At 40.2% G+C, this 19,395-nt stretch overlaps 1 protein-coding gene across 1 annotated transcript in view; it reads left to right on the top strand.

Annotated features, from left to right (window-relative positions):
• LOC112255337 (pro-neuregulin-3, membrane-bound isoform-like) overlaps positions 1–16,218 on the top strand; it is a 217,345-nt gene extending 201,127 nt beyond the window's left edge. The window contains exons 6-8 of the mRNA XM_024428342.1: positions 409–524; positions 2,433–2,618; positions 15,337–16,218. Coding sequence (XP_024284110.1) covers positions 409–524; positions 2,433–2,618; positions 15,337–15,961 — 927 coding nt within the window. The 3' untranslated portion in view covers positions 15,962–16,218. The remainder of the gene's footprint in view (positions 1–408; positions 525–2,432; positions 2,619–15,336) is intronic.
• The last annotated feature ends 3,177 nt before the right edge of the window (positions 16,219–19,395 follow it).

The following is a 19,395-nucleotide window of genomic DNA, read 5'->3' as shown; positions in this document are numbered from 1 at the left end:
TCAATTTCAATTTCTCTTCCGTTCTCCCTCATTGACACAGCAAAATAGAGGAAGGAGAGTGGAATAGATATAGAGAGCAGGAATGCCATTTAGATTCCTGTAATCATTCTTCTCTAGTCCCGTAATGGTCTACCTCACGCTGTGGCAATCAAAGGGGGGATTGTGTGTGAGCACACTGGGTTATGTTAAGTGATATGCCTCCAAAAGAACATGGCCATTCCATACTGACTCTGGAAATGGAGTGCTAAAAAGAAAACATCTGTGCCTACCTGTACTTAACTATTTGCATAGTCCAAACATATTTTTATTGTATGCCTAAACAAGCAATATGATCCATCTAATCAATATAGATTAATGCTGATACAGTAATAGGTTATGTGTTTTTAAATGTCTTTGTTTATTTTGCAGTATTGTAAGAGGTCCTCCCAGCCACATGAGGGAGCTGTTTGCAAGTCCAGCTTTTCCCAGTGCAACGCCACTCCTACCGACGACTCCAGAGGTCCAGACACAGGAAAACATTACAGGTATGATGTTCACACATAGATCTCAGTGGTCTGAATGATGCATACTTCTTTGTGGAACAACATCGTACAAGGACAAAAATCATAATGATTATCCTAATAATGTGCTATGAGGATTGGTTCTATGCCCCTTACAGTAATTCACAGAGACGCAGAGAAGAGAGAAATCAAATTAACCACATTACAGTGCAGCCGGAGATAATTGTGGATTTATTGTATGTTTTAATAAATGATAGTAATTAAATTGTAGATAAACATTTTAATGCGCATATCTGTAACCGGGATGAACATACCAGCAAAGGGTCAGAGATCTGACTCCAACTACATGAAATGTTCTTTATGAGCCAACTGCTGTATTTACATTGAGTAAATTGCCACATTGCGGAATAATGCGCTAATGGAATGATCTGTTGTGTCTTAAATCATTATACGACATTAGCTTACTGGAAGACCACATGTAGGCAAAAGATGTATAACTGCGTAGACTTACATTATTCAAAATCCCATATGATTCAAATGTCAGCGCTAGCCATATATAAGCTCTGGGAACAGCTAGTCTTTAGCATTACAATGAAGTCCAATCACAGTCAAGCTGATCTCTCTCATTCAAAGGCCCGATATCCATCATTAACTGCTCAGTGGTATTTCCTGCTATCCTCTGCTTTCGTATTCCATTTGTATTCAGTGAGCTGCATGCGAGCCGGGACCCAAGGAATTATATTGACTTTACATGACTTCAGGACTAGGGAAACCGCACTCACTCATAACGCATTGTGAATTTCGCCAGCACACCAACCTGCCTGCATAATTACAAGGTCATTATGGTGGCTCTAGAGATCTACCTTTCCTTGTCAGTGTTTGTGTGTGTGTGTGTGTGTGTGTGTGTGTGTGTGTGTGTGTGTGTGTGTGTGTACGCCTTAGCCTTCCATGCATGTCTGTTGGGATTACAGATAAACAAATCATTTTATGTCTGTTTGGCCTAATCCACACCCGCCTGGTTTTTACGTTTTAAGATCCGACAACAATTTGATTCCCCTTTTTTTTCAGTGGCTGGATTGTATATTGTTTGCTTACAGTCCTTGACCTTGCCATAAGTGGACTTTAAAGGATCATCTCAGTTTGTATGATTGGAATTGTGTCGGCTTAGTGTCGGCTTCATTTGGATACAGTTTTCAGCAAATGGAAGTGAAGATATGTTTCCAAAACAGCTTGAAACTTGACAAGCTCTTTAGTGGATTTTGTGTCTAGGAACTATTTGTGCATCACATTGTTCTATCCTCACTCCTTTGGCAGCTGGTTAGTTGCAAGGCTTATCTGAAATTAAATGACATGTGCTTTAATTGTCTATAAGCATTTTATGTGCATTAGAGATAAACTACCAATAAAAATATGATCTGGGACAGAGAGAAGTCTTCAAAGTCCTCACTGCACATGATAAATCAATCACTTCACACCCCAAACTTCAATCATGTCAAAACACAGCAGAATCCCAAAAACCCACACTGCAGCAGGAAACAGGAAATATTAGCAGAGGGACACAAAAGTTGTGTGACAAGGGAAACTCTAGTTTAATTGACTGGAGAAATGGCATGATTCCTTTTATCCCTGATGGATTGACAATCGCCACACTTGTCCAATAATCTGTCTTTAGTAGTTTACGTTGTTCCGCTGAATAGCATGGGCATTCTAGCTGTGTGTTGCCTTGTGGCAGTTTTGATGTGAATTTTCAGTTGTTCATTTTCTGGACGAGGGAACTCCTGGTGTTAAATCTTCTCATCCACAGCCATGTGATGGCTCACAATAGAGATAGTAACATAACAATGTTAGGCTACAGTTAATGTGATGTATCATACAGAATACCTTTAAGTGACAAAAATCACTTTTGATCCCTGTCCCTGTGTTTGATTTTAGAAGCAGCTCCCTGTCTCATAGTCCAGACCAGATAAGTAAAGCCACCCATTGGTCAGTACCTCGTAAAACTCTGCCCATACCCAGAGGAAGACGAAATCCAATTGGAGGATCCAAACATTCTGGCCCCGCCTACCAACACCTCCAGGAATTGGAGTCCTCTGAGAGGGAAGTTGAATTGTTGAAAGGGTAAGTTAAGCTGTTGGTTTATCAGATACATTTAGTAATGACTACATGTCAATTGTCATTCAATTTAGCAGTAATAGTGGAAATGTGTAATCATGTCCTTCACCTTGAATACTACTTCTGCAACCATGACTTAACTCAGAATTCATTTGTTTGTAAATTTTGCCTGCCAAGCAAAACATATAAAACAATGTTTTTTTTGACAGAGCAACATATCACAGCAAAATGGATTACACACCTAGCCACAGACTCCAAGAGTTTAGGTACATTCAGATTGTTTCCGTTCGCTGCAGTGGTGTCGGAGTCATTATTTTGTAGCATAGAGAAAGCATTGCTGTGGCTGTTTTGGAGAGGAGGAATGATGCATAATGGGCCCAGCCTATACCAGGCTCTTATCCCTGGCTGTGCGGCCCTTATGTTTGCCTCCGTCATCACACCTCCGACAGCTTTCATCTCTGATTTATGGATCCACCTGTAGTCTTTAAACAAGAGTCCCTTTCTCCAAATCCCACAGGGCGACGGCTGCTTTCTCTCCTTCACTTGCTCTAGCTCTCTCTCGCTCTCTTTCTCTTTTTGTCAATCTTTCTCTCTCTCTGTCTGCCTCTCTCTCTCTCTCTCTCTCTCTCTCTCTCTCTCTCTCTCTCTCGAGCTCCCTCTCTCCTTCCTGTTTCCTTTCTCGCTCTCTCCTCCTCAAGTCCCTTCCCACTCCATTTAATTATTAATCATTTTCAAGTCACCCTCTCTCTCTCTCTTCCTCCCATATTATCTCTTACTCTCTCTCTCTCTCTCTCTCTCTCTCTCCATTTCTCTTTCTCTCCTCGCCGAGTCATTCTAAAAAAAGCCCCAGAATGTGGAACGCTGTTGCCTCGGCACCGACAAAGCTTTAGATTTCATTTCAAGGGGAGAAATTTCAGAGGCAGCTTGTTTTAAGAACTGAATAAAGGAGGGGACCCTCTGCACACAAGTTTTTTGCTCCTTCTCTTTGTTTTTCAATGTGCTGAGCAACGATAGAAATAAGGTTTTGTTATGATCTGCAGTAAAATGTTATTAGCTCAAAAGGTGTGTTTGGCCTGTCGGCTGTGGATTGTATTTTCAATGACAGTCATGCGCTGCCATTCTTCTCTCAGTTTGTCAGTGCCTTACAGAGGGGAGGGATTCAGTGGGCAGCTGAACAGCGAGACCTTGACACCACGCATGACTCACTAAAACAGACAGGCTCTGGGGGTGTTCCATCTGAGCAGGAACTTCTAAATAGAGGGCAATGCTTTAGAAATATGGATAAGGTTGGTCACGTGTTACAGGGACTGTTCCAGTCAACTAATTGGTTGCTATTGTAAGTATGTCTTGTGCTCTACAACTTGGTGACCAGACCACTGTCAAGTGCTTGTAGAATAAGCAATTACAGGGGAACTGCCTAACTCTGCTGACATACCAGGTGCTAGACATGGGCTCCAGCTGACCCGAAGGCAGAAGCACATGATTAGGTGGAAAGACTGACCTATTTCCAGATTACAGACAACTAGCGCAGAGAGATAGAGAATCCCCATTCAAGTACAAGCTTGAGTTGCCATGGAGACTCTGCGGTAAAGGGAGACAGGTGAGAGCACAATGATAGTGAGAGAGAGAACGAGCGAGAGAGAGGAGGAATATATAAGCTACATGTTTTGCATACAATAGTCAAACAAACCAGTAAGAAGTGCTATCCCTCTTCTTCCATGCCTGTCAGAAAACCTGCCGTTATCTCTCCAAAATGACTTACATGGACACAGAACTCCACTTGTGTTCTATTGTTACTAGTATTTTTAGATAAACCTGTCAGGTTTCTCAGGGCTTTCTCTGAATCCCCCAGGTGAAGAATTCAGAGGCAAAGTTGAAATATGCAAATACCTGTCTGTCATTACAGTGAAAGTGTTGCAGACAGAGCGTAGAGATACTTCAGCATAAATCAGATATCAAAGTACCTGCCTTAGCTGTAACTTGGCTCCTTTCTACAAGGTCATTATCATTGTAATTGATTCCTCTGACAAGGTCACTTATACAGTATAAGGGAGCGTTGATGATCGACCTTGGCTGTTCTGCCCCCGTCAGACTGGGTCGTAAGTCCCTCACCCTCCACGGGCCTACACATCACTGGTCAATATCATTCTAATAGACAGAATAGTGTATCTTTAATGGTCTTCTAATTAATTAGGGAATTTTAATTTACTCAGGATATTACTCCTGAATGAACCGGCCAATAGTCTGTCCCAGAATTTTCTGGAACGCTCCTGTCTGACAGCTGCAATAGCTTGTTCATTCATCAGTTCAATTTGGAAAATCAACACTACTATCCCAGGCTCTACTATCCTAAGCTCTTTGTCATTTGCATTCATAAACCATAATTAAACACTACAGTATTATCTAAATAGCCATAAAACCCATATAGATATCTCTTTAAATCCATATAGATCATAATACAAAGTGGAATCCTAATATTCCAGGTGTCACGTTCTGACCTTAGTTCTTTTATTATGTCTTTGTTTCAGTATGGTCAGGGTGTGAGTTGGGTGGGTTGTCTATGTTCGTTTTTCTATAATTTGGGATTTCTGTGTTCGGCTTAGTATGGTTCTCAATCAGAGGCAGCTGTCAATCGTTGTCCCTGATTGAGAATCATACTTAAGTAGCCTGGTTTCACTTTTGAGTTGTGGGTGTTTATGTTCCGTGTTAGTGTCTGTGCCACACGGGACTGTTTCGGTTTGATTTACTTCACGTTTATTGTTTTGTTCAGTGTTCGTTATTCATTAAAAAACATGAACACTTACTACGCTGCGTTTTGGTCCTCTGATCCTTCATACTACTCCTCTCCGTCAGAAGAAAACCCTTACACCAGGGCGCTCTTGAAAAATAGATTTTAATCTCAATGAGCCCTTCCTGGTTAAATAAAGGTAAAAAAATAAATAATTAACTATAAAAAAAAAATCTTATGTACCATACTGTACTGTATATCTGACCCAGGAAGCTAGGGTAGAAATGTATAGAAACATATTATATTCTTATTTACAAAAAAATGGAAACATCCTAAACAAACAGTAAAGGTATCCAACAAGCTTGATGTAATCATTGCGTGCTAGGGATATGGGACCAAACACTAAACATTTGACTACTTTAATACACATATACACTATTTGTCCCAATAGTTTTGGTCCCCTAAAATGGGGGGACTATGTAGAAAAAGTGCTATAGTTTCTAAACAGTTCACCCGATATCGATGAGAATACCCTCAAATTAAAGCTGACAGTCTGCACTTTAACCTCTTTGTCATTATCATTTCAAATCCAAAGTACAGGAGTACAGAGCCAAAACAACAAACATATGTCACTGTTCAAATAGTTTTGGAGCTCACTGTATATTCACACTCTGTTGGGTGCATGGATGTTTTCAGGCTGATTGCATTTTCCACATCCCTGTTATCAGAGATCATTGCCCAATATGGCTGTCGAAATATGGCTTGTTCAGGGCTTATTCCAAAACCTCAGTAAAAAAGAGAATCATCAGCTTTGAGGGCTCTTAAATCTCTGAAGGCTATTACAGGAGAGTGACTCAAAGTTACATATTGATGCGACAAAAGCAGCTAACCTTTGTCAGGGATTATGAATTATTACACTTTTAGAAAAAAGGGTTATTTGGGATTGTATATATAACCTTTAGGTTATTTAGACCTTTTACTAATAAAAGGTTGTATACTGTATATTAACTTATTGAATGCAAAGAATCTTTAGGGTTCTAACCCTTACCCCAGAGTGTAATATGGATTTTAGCCACCAACAGCTAACACAGTCACGTCGAGAGCCGCGGGAAAACAATGTGGCGCGGCAACATTTGCCTCAGTACTTTTCCACACCACTTTCAACGGAGAAGCACTGAACGCGTTTACCAGACAAATTCCTTATTTCACGTCATAGAAAAAAGTTTTTCAATGGAAAATAAAGCAGGTGTTTCTTATTGGACAAGTTAACATAGTACCTATCCCAATTCTAGCCCTTTTGCCTCTGTTTTGTCAGGTGAAAACAACCCTGTGCCTCGGATTTCAAGCAGTAACCCTCACGCTCTCTGCGACAGGTGGATTTACTTGTCAGTCACAGTGGTATCCTAGCTACAGCTTACTCATCAACCACGACTCTCAACAACTATGTTTGGTTGCCCCAGCACCTTGTTGGCTGTTTGACTCTGCACTCTGCACTTGGTTTCTTTCTTTGCTCACCCTCCTCTCCAGTCTGTGGAATCTGACTTTATAGCTATGTTATCTAATGGGAACCTTCCTCTCCTGACTGCCTGGTTTGCCTGCCTCATGAGAAAGCAAACACACATTAATAGGAAGCAAGGTATGTGTTAGTAAAAACAGTAAAAACAGTTTAGTCGTCCTCTAAAACTAATCTAAAATGATCCATTGTATAGCTAGTAAGACCAAACTACTAGTGTTAGCTTTAGCTTGGCCTTGCTAGGTCAGATATACAGTAATTTGAGGAGATGGGAAACTAAATTCTAATCTTATTAACGCCCATTGTGGACATTGCCCATGTGTCGTCAATGGGCCACGTGGTACATTCTGGGTGATTCTGGGACAAGGAGTGAATGGGAGTCAAGTGGGCGCCAGCTCAAAAACCCAACATGAGCATTTGAATTTATTATGGATCCCCATTAGCCAAGGCAGCAGCTACTCTTCTTGGGCTCCAGCAAAATTAAGGTAGTTTTACAATTTTAAAAACATTACAATACATTCATAACAGATTTCATAACTCATTAAGTGTGTGCCCTCAGGCCCCTACTCTACTACCACATATCGACAACACAAAATCCATAGCTGTGTTCGAATACTCATAATAACCACACTAACCGTACTATTTGTGACGTGATTTGTGTATATAGTATGCTTATTGGTCATAGTATAGATATGCCAAAAGTTCCCGGATGTAGTACTAAATTAGCCAAAACACGTAGTATACAAGCAGTGTACACTATTTCTGTGCTTTTAGGGGCCATAATGCAATTCTTCAGAAAATGGGGGTGGCTTCACAACGTTTTCAGATTTGAAGAAAATGGTGGAAAATATGCAGCCGAAGTCTGACGAGAGCTGACACAAATTCATTGCTTTAATTAATTATGACAAATGTTTAAAAAATGCTGAGCAATTTAATAAAGTCATGACTTTTCAAATAAGTTACTGACAATTTGTTAGCTACGCTATCCTTACGAACCGCATAGCATTACATCAGTATGTACCGGTATGTTAGCTAGTTACCTAACGTTAGTTGGATACTAATACATCGAACTTGCCAGGCAGATATTACCTATCTGCTATCTAACCACCTACCCAACGTTTATTGACTTGATTATTCAAATAATTCTTAGAAAAGTGGTAAAGTCGTTGTATGTTTCAATGGACATTGTTAATTCTGACTATCTACTCTGATTTCAGAGCACTCTCATCTGAGTGTGCCAGAGCATAGAATAATTTAGGAATTTACTAACGCTCAACACCCGTTGAATATGGCCGGTGGCCGGTGTCAGTAAACGTTGGCCAAAAAAAGCGTAAATAAATTGTTGCCAGCAGCACAGTTACAGTCACCAACACTCTGGATAACATAAAAACAGCCTAACCAGCTCTACAAGGGCGAGAAAAATGGTCAGAGTGGGGTGTTCTCTCATTTGTGTCTGGATGTTGCTCGCCAGCATTAGCCAGTTAGCTTGGATGCTTGACTGCCGTTGAATGATCGGATCAACCCTGCTCCTCGGCCAGAGCATCTAGTGAGCACTCTGAATGCTCCGAGAGCGGATTTATTAACACCCAGAGCGAGCTTTGGCACTCCAGATTGAATTTACGAACACACCCGAAATCGTAAAATGTCTAACTAGTAATTTGTTATGTTAACAAGCTAGCAAGAGGTTGCATAGTAACAGCATCAACTTCCGGTAGACAGGCGAAGCGCTAGTATGCTCAACTGAAACGATAACGTTAGTTTACAGTATACTGAAATGACAGAATACTATATAGTATGTAGTATATACTCATTAAGTATGTAGTATACAGTATGTTGGTATGGGTATTTGTACTCACATGTATATGTGTGTGTATAGTGCGTATGCTGTGATGTGTTTGTAAGCATGTGTCTGTGCATGTTTGTGTTGCTTCCCCATCCCCTCTGTTCCATAAGGTGTATTTCAATCTGTTTTGTAAATCTAATTTTACTGCTAGCATTAGTTACTTGATGTGGAATAGAGTTCCATGTAGTCATGGCTCTATGTAGTACTGTGCACCTCCCATAGTCTGTCCTGGATTTGGGCACTGTGAAGAGACCTCTGGTGGCATGTCTTGTGGGGTATGCATGGGTGTCTGAGCTGTGTGCCAGTACTGTAGTTCAAACAGACAGCTCAGTGCATTCAACATGTCAATACTTCTCACAAATACAAGTAGTGATGAAGTCAATCTCTCCTCCATTTTGAGCCAGGAGAGATTGACATGCATATTATGAATGTTAGCTCTCTGTGTACATCTAAGGGCCAGCGGTGCTGCGCTGTTCTGAGAAAATTGCAATTTTCCTAAGTTCCTCTTTGTGGCAACTGACCACACGACTAAAAAGTTGTCCAGGTGCGACAAAACTAGGGCCTGTAGGACCTGTCTTGTTGATAGTGCTGTTAAGAAGGAAGAGTGGCGCTTTATTATGGAAAGACTTCTCCCCATCTTAGATAGTGTTGTATCAATATGTTTTGACCATGACAGTTTTACAATCCAGGGTTACTCCAATCAGTTTAGTCTCCTCAACTTGCTCAATTTCCACATTATTCCTTACAATATTTAGTTGAGATGTAGAGTTTAGTGAATGATTTGTCCCAAATACAATGCCTTTAGTTTTTGAAAAATGTAGGACTAACTTATTCCTTGCCATCCATTCTGAAAGAAACTGCAGCTCTTTGTTAACCTTTTCACATGTGAGTTCCAAATAAACTCAGAAAAAAGGAAATGTCCTCTCACTGTCAAGTTCCCAGACATTTCTGGGGGGAATGGGGAATGTCTTCCCTGTAACGCACAGCATTGAGATTGCCTGCAATGACAACAGTCTCAGTCCAATGTGGCTGTTTTTCAGAGTCAGTAGAAAGGCCTCTTTAGTGTCCTAAGTTTTTATAACTGTGACCTTAATTGCCTACTGTCTGTAAGCTGTTAGTGTCTTAACGACCGTTCCACAGGTGCATGTTCATTAATTGTTTATGGTTCATTGAACATGGGAAGCATGGGAAACTTTCACGGAAGCATGGGCAACAGTGTTCAAGCAACAATGCAGATTTAAGAAAAATAAGTGTTAAGTAAAAGATAAATAAGTAAAAAACAAAAAATTAAAGTAACAAATAATTAAAGAGCAGCAGTTAAATAACAACGTACATGTAGGGACTATGCATAGATAATAAATAGAGAGCAGTAGCAGCAGTGTAAAAGGGGGGCGATGTAAATACTCTCTGTAGCCATTTGATTAAGTCTTCAGGAGTCTTATGGCTTGGGGGTAGAAGCTGTTAAGAAGTCGTTTGGACCTAGACTTAGCGCTCTGGTACCGCTTGCCGTGCAGAGAGAACAGTCTATGACTAGGGTGGCTGGAGTCTTTGACTATGTTTAGGGCCTTTGACACCGCCTGGTATAGAGGTCCTAGATGGCAGGAAGCTTGGCCCCAGTGATGTACTGGGCTGTACGCACTACCCTTTGTAGTGCCTTGCGGTCGGATGCCGAGTAGTTGCAAAACCAGGCAGTCATGTAACCACTCGTGATGCTCTTGATGGTGCAGCTCTATAACATTTTGAGGATCTGAGGACCCATGCCAAATCTTTTCAGTCTCCTGTTGGGGAATAGGCTTTGTCGTGCCCTCTTCATGACTGTCTTGGTGTGTTTGGAACATGATAGTTTGTTGGTGATGTTGACACCAAGGAACGTGAAGCTTTCAACCTGCTCCACTACAGCCAAATCGTTGAGAATGAGGGCATGCTCTGTCCTCCTTTTCCTGTAGTCCACAATCATCTCCATTGTCTTGATCAGGTTGAGGGAGATGTTATGATTAACAAGAACAACTTACAAGCAGTTGTTGTCAGAGATCCCCAGTTGGGTTAATGCCAAACTGAGCTAAATTTAGATAGTTTTAAAAGTAATGTAATGAATAAATTGGCTATTGAATCACGAATACTTATGACAAATAATGTGTTATAAATCATTTTGATAGCTACATACTGTTTCAGTCAGCCCACTTAACATCACGTGCATTCCATAGAGGTCAGCAACAAAGGTATTCTAATTGCTTCATGAAACATAGTCCCCTCATCTGACTCAATGAAATACAGAAATAAAGTGACAATTAGCTAATTTTGTCAGGCTGTAGTCTATAGCTTTATTTGCCATATTCAATCAGAAAAATGCACATTTATTTGCAAGCGTTAGCTACCTAGAAAGCTAGCTTGTAAAGTAGTTAATTAAAGTAGCCTAACCCTTTTCCTGTCTAACGTTAGCTTATTCTGTAACAAATATATCTAGCCTACTCTCGCAGAAAAAAATGGTTCCAAAAGGGTTCTTTGGCTGTCCCCATAGGATAACCCTTTTTGGTTACAGGTATAACTCTTTTGGGTTCCATGAAGAACCCTCTGTGTAAAAGGTTCTACATGGAAGCAAAAGGGTTTTACCTGGAACCAAAAAAGGTTCTTCAAAGGGTTCCCCTATGTTGACAGGCGAATAACCCTCTTAGGTACTAGATAGCACCTTTTTTCCCCATCGTGTGATTATGGCTTAATATGTTTGAATTAAATAATACATTTTGCTTACCTTAATAAATTGAAAAATAACAATCTTATTGGTACGATATTTGCACAGTCCTCTTGCGTCTTCATGCCGGAATGGCAATTGATGCCTGGTGGATGAATAGAATTTAACATTTATTTGACCAAAAAGGTTCTATGTAGAAGTCCTTTTTTTATCTAACAGTGTATGCTTTTATTGAACTCGTTATTTCCTTGATCTTCTAGCTAGCATTTAGTTTGCAACAGCAGAGGTTTGTATGAACCCTATTGTTTGCCATTCCGACCCCTGCAACAGTGTTGATAAATACGAATTTGATCTCACCCTAACGGTGTCAGACGAAACAGCTAGCCATTTTTCTGACCAAACAAAATCATGCAGCACCATAATTAATATGGATATAAATGCAAAAAAAGCTAAAACAAATAAAAAGGTTCAAAAGTGGTGCGGCAAAATTTGTACATATATTTCTTAGGACCTGGAGTTTTTCCGGATCTAATGACCTGGTCAGGTAAACTCTGGGTCCTATTTGTAGGCAATGGTCAAATATGATTATTATAGATAACTTCCCTTTTCATTCAACCTTGTTATTATTCATTCTGAATCTGATATCAAAAGAGCCAGAGACAACACCTTCCATGGACAACATATTCTGTAGTTTAGTGAACTACTATAGCAGGGTTGAGCGTTATGCAAAGAACAGTGACAATGTCTTTAAATATTAATTTCACTCCATACACACACACAGACAATGTTAAGCAGTGGACCTTGAAAAATAAAAAAGACAGGTTTCAATGTAGAAAAGTATTTTAATTTTATCTCATAAAATCTATTATTTGTTCCTCTAATTACAGTGCTCTTTTGCAATTATTCATTCTGTAAGATGTATTTAAGGCAGGGATGCATTCATCACTATACACAGTAGACTTCTGTGGCAGCTGGTGGGAAGAGCTATAGGAAGACAGGCTCATTGTAATGTCAAGAATGGAATAAATGGAACAGTATAAAACACAACAAACATATGGAAACCACATGTTTGCCGCTGTTCCAATTATCCCATTCCAGCCATTACAATGAGCCCATCCTCCTATGATGCTTCCCCCCCCCCCCTCCTGGTCTCCATCTGGCCCACCAGATGTTGGTTCCCTGGCACTGAACTGTAGGAACGGATTTCCTGTCAAATTGAAATATTGAATGATTACATCAACTACTTTGAAAAAGTGAATTGAAATGAATATCCCCTTTCCATGAAGTAGAATTAATTTAATGTCACTCATTCTATTGCACTGTATTCCAACTAAGCCTGAATTACCAGTTCATAACTGTAGGTTTCACTATGCACTAGCTAGTTGAAAAAGACAGACACAGTGATTGCTGCTTGTCTCTGTATTTGTGAAAGTTATGACGGTGCTAGAATCCATCAATTCTCTCTTTATGCATTGGCCATCCATATGTTATGGTTGGAGAAATGTGTTCATATTGTCGCGGTAGACGGCTCTGTAGCAGAATTTGTAGTTTTTTTTTTTTTACTTTTAAGACAGTGAAATGTGCACCCCAAACATTTGTGAATAATCACCAGCAGTGGAAATAAAAGAATATGCCAACGAACATTATTGGACTAGCCTTTTCAGAAACTTCAGTGCCCCTTGGCCTTGGGTAGCAGCGGCAGATCGTTTAACATTTTTGATTTTTGCCAAATACATTTATTCAGAGTCTAAATTATTAATGTTAGCATGATTGCATCAACCAAACTAGTTATTGTTAGCTAGCTTGCTAAAGTATCTAACCAGAGATACTTGGAAAGGACGAGATAGGAATCCCAGTGGCAAATACATGGAAAAAAGTACAACACTCCACCTAGCTCAATGTTGACCAATTGCATTCACATTGTCATGCTGCATCACACGGTTGCTAAGCTAATCATCATGCAATCCTTTCAAAAGTCAGGATATGAGTCGAAAAACCTGCCTATTTTCCTCAACAGTACAAAATATCATGATTCAAAGCTATATTACAGAAAACAAATGAATCATCTCACATCTCGGGAAAAAACTTGTAATGTTGTACTTGTTCACGTAATTCGAATCCCTTTCTAGTGAACGCGTGAGATCCAATACCAGTAAGCATTAATGATTAGAAACATTGTTGAAAAATGGAAACCAAGCTATCTCTAGCCAGCTAGTTAGTTTCAATGGAGCCCGCTATGCTTGGAATAGCTAACGGACATTTCCAGCGCAGTAGAAGCTGTGAGTATTTCTTTGGTTTTGGCCGAGTGTGGTTCCCAATCAGAGGCTGCTGTCTTTCGTTGTCTCTGATTGGGAATCATACTTAGGTAGCCTGTTTTCCCACCTATGTTGTGGGATCTTGTTTTTTGTTAGCTCTGTGAAGCCGGCAGAATGTGACGTTCGTTATTCCTTTTGGTTTTCTGTGTATTAAAGATCATGAACACTTACCACGCTGCACCTTGGTCTACTTCTTCAGACGATCGTCACATAGGTAGGGGAATGACTTTTGCTTCCCTCCAGGCATGAGGGGACAAACTTTCTTAAGGGCTTGTAAGTGAGCATTTCACTGTATTCGGCGCATGTGAAAACATTTTTGGGATAATAATTATATGTCTGCATAGCATTTTTGTGTTTATTTTGGCAGATTAACTCATGTTAATTTCTGAAGATTCACTCATGTTTTTGCTCCTTTTTTGTTCTTCTCAGGAACCAGCCAGGCAACAACACATAGGCTACTATACTGTTCCATAAAGGTCCAGCATTCAAACAAAGATTCCTCCCTGGCCACCAGTGCATATTTCCTAACTATGTTTGCATATAATGACAATACATTCTGAAAACTATGCTGGCATTATTTTGTCCATTATTTAATAGTTTAATATATTATATTCATAGAAATATTTATATTTATCAATTGCACCACACAGGCTTATTGTGTGAACCATTTTACGTTCAGTGAAGAAGCACCCCTAGGGTTCTGACCAAAGAACCCCATAAAAGAGTTATATATAGAACTTTTAAGGTTTTCAGATGTGAAGCAAGTGATAGAACCTTTTTGGTTCTATATGGAATCTTTTTTTCTAAGAGTGTATACAAAGATAATGAGCTGGGAGCCATAGACTGTTCCTCGATTCAGACTGATATTTCAGAGAGGATGTGTTGCTCTATTGTGAGGTAGCTTATGCCACGTCACAAAGAGAAAAAGAAGAGAGAGCAAAAAAAAATCTATATTAGATATCCACAACACAATCACTTTGAAAGTGTTTTGTGAAGTCATGAACAAATGTCGATATTAATGGGATATTATTGATCGTTGATTACTTAATTAATAATCCTAGATACTCAGATGTGTCAAACACATTCTTGCTGAGTTAAATATTCATGGTTGTTCCATTTACTAAAGTATCCCCATTTCATGTGTCAAATGAATAATGTAGTATCTGAACTCCCTCTTACCTCTCCCAACTAATAATCCAGTTCATACTTTGTGAGAGTTTGGCTAGATAAAGACATGAAAGAGAAATGTCAAGCTCATCTTTTTCTTTGTGTGCTCTTCATGCCTCTGAGATGGCAAGGTGAATTTTGTCTCCCTGAGTATCCTTGTTTTGTTTGGGCAGTTGCTTTAAAGGCTTGAGTTAAAATGAAACTCAAAGCAATTACCTTTTCTTGAAGTGAAATGAGTACACATGTGGGAATTGACAGCAATTGTAATTACCGTCTGTCTGTCTGTCTGTCTGTCTGTCTGTCTGTCTGTCTGTCTGTCTGTCTGTCTGTCTGTCTGTCTGTCTGTCTGTCTGTCTGTCTGTCTGTCTGTCTGTCTGTCTGTCTGTCTGTCTGTCTGTCTGTCTGTCTGTCTGTCTGTCTGTCTGTCTGTCTGTCTGTCTGTCTGTATTGCCTCTCTTCCCTCCTTCAGGTACCAGATTGTGGGGGCTGGGAGCGACCCGCGACAGGATGCCTTTCTAAATATGCAACCACCCATGTTGATTGAGCGGTCATGGGAGAGCAGGGTGGAGGTGCGCTGCAGTCTTCTGGACCAGGTCCAGGACCATGATATCTCCACTTCGACCAGGAACCTCAGGTGCCCAAGACATCCCAGCCTCTCATCACCTCCTCCATTTCAGACCAGCTCCATCCCCATCATCCCTTCGGTCCAGGGCAACCAGGATGAGGTCTCCTGTTTGCAAACGGCCACCACAGGCTCAGCCACCTGCAGCGCCACGCCCAGTATGGAAGTAGGAGGAGGATGCTCCCTCATCACGCTGCACCACGCCTCCACCTCCTGCACCTCCTCTACAGGGGGCCAGCAGCAGAATGAGATGGCCCTTATCCTGGAGGAGGCCCAGGAGAATCTCAGGGCTCTGGCCAACAGGAAGCAGGAAGAAAGCGGCAGCTTTTCCCCTTCACCGCCCAGAGAGACTGTGTGCTTCCTGACACTCAATGGTGGAGGAGTGAGGGGTGTGAGCCCAAATGGACCTATTGAGACCCAGTTACTGAGCCCTAGAGAACCCCACACAGACTCAACTCAGCCCTGCCAATGAGACTGTCTAAGCCCTAACGTCCTGTCTGGATCTACAGTAAAACCACCCTGGTGTCTTGAAATCCAGACTGCAGAGACTTCTTCATCAGAGGGATGAGATGAAACTCAATAGTGAAAAAATATAATGAAAAAAAACAATGTGCATACTGTATGGAAAAATGAACAGAGGGATGGTCTATGAAGTTATGAAGAGAGCAATTATGTATATGCATTTATTTAATGCTTCTTCTTCGACAAAATAAACCAAATAGTCTGTCATCTCCATGGTGTTTTTAATTGTAAAAAAATATATACAGTTGAAGTCAGAAGTTTACATACACCTTAGCCAAATACATTTAAACTCACTTTTTCACAATTCCTGACATTTAATTCTAGTAACAATTCCCTGTCTTAGGTCAGTTAGGATCACCACTTTATTTTAACAATGTGAAATGTCAGATTAATAGTGGAGAGAATGATTTATTTTAGCTTTTATTTTTTTCATCACATTCCCAGTGGGTCAGAAGTTTGCATACACTCAGTTAGTATTTGGTAACATTGCCTTTAAATGGTTTAACTTGGGTAAAACATTTAGGGTAGCCTTCCACAAGCTTCCCAAAATAAGCTGGGTGAATTTTGGCCCATTCCTCCTGATAGAGCTGGTGTAACTGAGTCAGGTTTGTAGGCCTCCTTGCTCACACACGCATTTTCAGTTCTGCCCACACATTTTCTAGAGGATTGGGGTCAGGGCTTTGTGATGGCCACTCCAATACCTTGACTTTGATGTCCTTAAGCCAGTTTGCCACAACTTTGTAAGTATGGTTGGGATCATTGTCCATTTGGAAGACCCATTTGCCGCCAAGCTTTAACTTCCTGACTGATGTCTTGAGATGTTGCTTCAATATATCCACATACTTTTCCTTCCTCATGAAACCATCTATTTTGTGAAGTAGCAGCAAAGCACCCCCACAATATGATGCTGCCACCCCCATGCTTCACGGTTGGGATGGTGTTCTTCGGCTTGCAAGCCTCCCCCTTTTTCCTCCAAACATAACGATGGTAATTATGGCCAAACAGTTCTATTTTTGTTTCATCAGACCAGAGGACATTTCTCCAAAAGTACGATCGTTGTCCCCATGTGCAGTTGCAAACCATAGTCTGGCTTTTTTTTATGGAGGTTTTGGAGTATTGGCTTCTTCCTTGCTGAGCAGCTTTTCAGGTTAAGTCTATATAGGACTAGTTTTACTGTGGATATTAATACTTTTGTACCTGTTTCCTCCCGCATCTTCACAAGGTCCTTTACTGTTCTAAGATTGATTTGCACTTTTCACAACAAAGTACATCCATCTCTAGGAGACAGAACGCATCTCCTTCCTGAGCGCTATGACGGCTGTGTGGTCCCATGGTGTTCGTACTTGCATTCTATTGTTTGTACAGATGAACGTGGTAACTTCAGGCGTTTGGAAATTGCTCCCAATGATGAACCAGACTTGTAGAGGCTTATTTCTTTTGATTTTGCCATGATGTTAAGCAAAGAGGCACCAAGTTTGAAGGTAGGCCTTGAAATACATCCACAGGTATATCTTCAATTGACTCAAATGATGTCAATTAGCCTATCAGAATTTTCTAAAGCCATAACATTATTTTCTGCAATTGTCCAAGCTGTTTAAAGGCACAGTCAACTTAGTGTATGTAAACTTCTGACCCACTGGAATTGTGATACAGTGAATTATATGTGAAATAATTTGTCTGTAAAAGAATGTTGGAAAGATTGTCCTAACCGACTTGCCAAAACTATAGTTTGTTAACAAGATTAACAAGACATTTGTGGAGTGGTTGAAAAATGAGTTTTAATGACTCCAATCTAAGTGTATGTAAACTTCTGACTTCAACTGTATATATACAGTACCAGTCAAAAGTTTGGACAATGGTTTTTCTAAGTTTTCTTTCAAAGGTTTTTCTATATTTTTATAATTTTCTACATTGTAGAAAAATACTGAATATATCAAAACTGTGAAATAACACATATAGAATCATGTAATAACCATAAAATATATTTTATATTTGAGATTCTTCAAAGTAGACACCCTTTGCCTTGATGACAGCTTTGCACACTCTTGGCATTCTCTCAATCGCCTTCACCTGGGATGCTTTTCCAACAGTCTTGAAGGAGTTCCCACATATGCTGAGCACTTGTTGGCTGTGTTTCCTTCACTCTGCAGTTCAATTCATCCCAAACTATCTCAATTGGGTTGAGGTTGTGTGATTGTGGATTCCAGGTCATCTGATGCATCACTCCGTCACTCTGCTTCTTGGTCAAATCGCCTTTACACAGCGTGGAGGTGTGTTGGGTCATTGTCCTGTTGAAAAACAATTGAGAGTCCCACCAAGCGCAAACCAGATGGGATGACGTATCGCTACAGAATGCTGTGTTAGCCATGCTGGTTAAGTGTGCCTTAAATTCTAAATAAATCACAGACCTTGTCACCAGCAAAGCACCCCCACACCATCCCACCTCCTTCTCCATGCTTCGTGGTGGGAATCACACATGTGGAGACATCCGTTCACCTACTCTGCGTCTCACAAAGACACAGCGGTTTGAACCAAAAATCTCAAATTTGGACTCATCAGACCAAATAACAGATTTCCACCGGTCTGATATCCATTGTTCGTGTTTCTAGGCCAAAGCAAGTCTCTTATTATTATTGGTGTCCTTTAGTAGTGGTTTCTTTGTAGCAATTCAACAATGAAGGCCTGATTCACACATTCTCCTCTGAACAGTTGATGTTGAGATGTGTCTGTTACTTGAACTCTGTGAAGCATTTATTTTGGCTGCAATTTATGAGGCTGTTAACTCTAATGAACTTATCCTCTGCAGCAGACGTATCTCTGGATCTTCCTTTCCTGTGGCGATCATCATGAGAGCCAGCTCCATCATAGCGCTTGATGGTTTGTGCGACTGCACTTGAAGAAAATGTCTGCATTGACTGACATTCTTAATAATGATGGACTATCGTTCCTCTTTGTTTATCTCAGCTGTTCTTGACATAATATGGACTTGGTCTTTTACCAAATAGGGCTATCTTCTGTATACCACCCCTACCTTGTCACAACAGAACTGATTGGCTCAAACTCATTAAGAAGGAAAGACATTCCACAAATTAACTTTTAACAAGGTTAAGGGAATGAGTTGAGGGAATGCCAAGAGTGTACAAAGCTGTCATCAAGACAAACGGTGGCTACTTTGAAGAATCTCAAGTATAAAATATATTGTTTAACACTTTTTTGGTTACTACATGATTCCATATGTGTTATTTCATAGTGTTGATGTCTTCACTATTATTCCACAATGCAGAAAATAGTCAAAATAAAGAAAAACCCTTGAATGAGTAGGTGCTCTAAGACTTCTGACTGGTAGTGTATATATATATATATATATATATATATGGTTACAAA

This window comes from Oncorhynchus tshawytscha, linkage group LG01, assembly GCF_018296145.1.
Source record: "Oncorhynchus tshawytscha isolate Ot180627B linkage group LG01, Otsh_v2.0, whole genome shotgun sequence".
Taxonomy (NCBI): Eukaryota; Metazoa; Chordata; class Actinopteri; order Salmoniformes; family Salmonidae; genus Oncorhynchus; species Oncorhynchus tshawytscha.
Note: the sequence above shows the minus strand (reverse complement) of the source record. Positions and strands in the feature narration are given on the sequence as shown.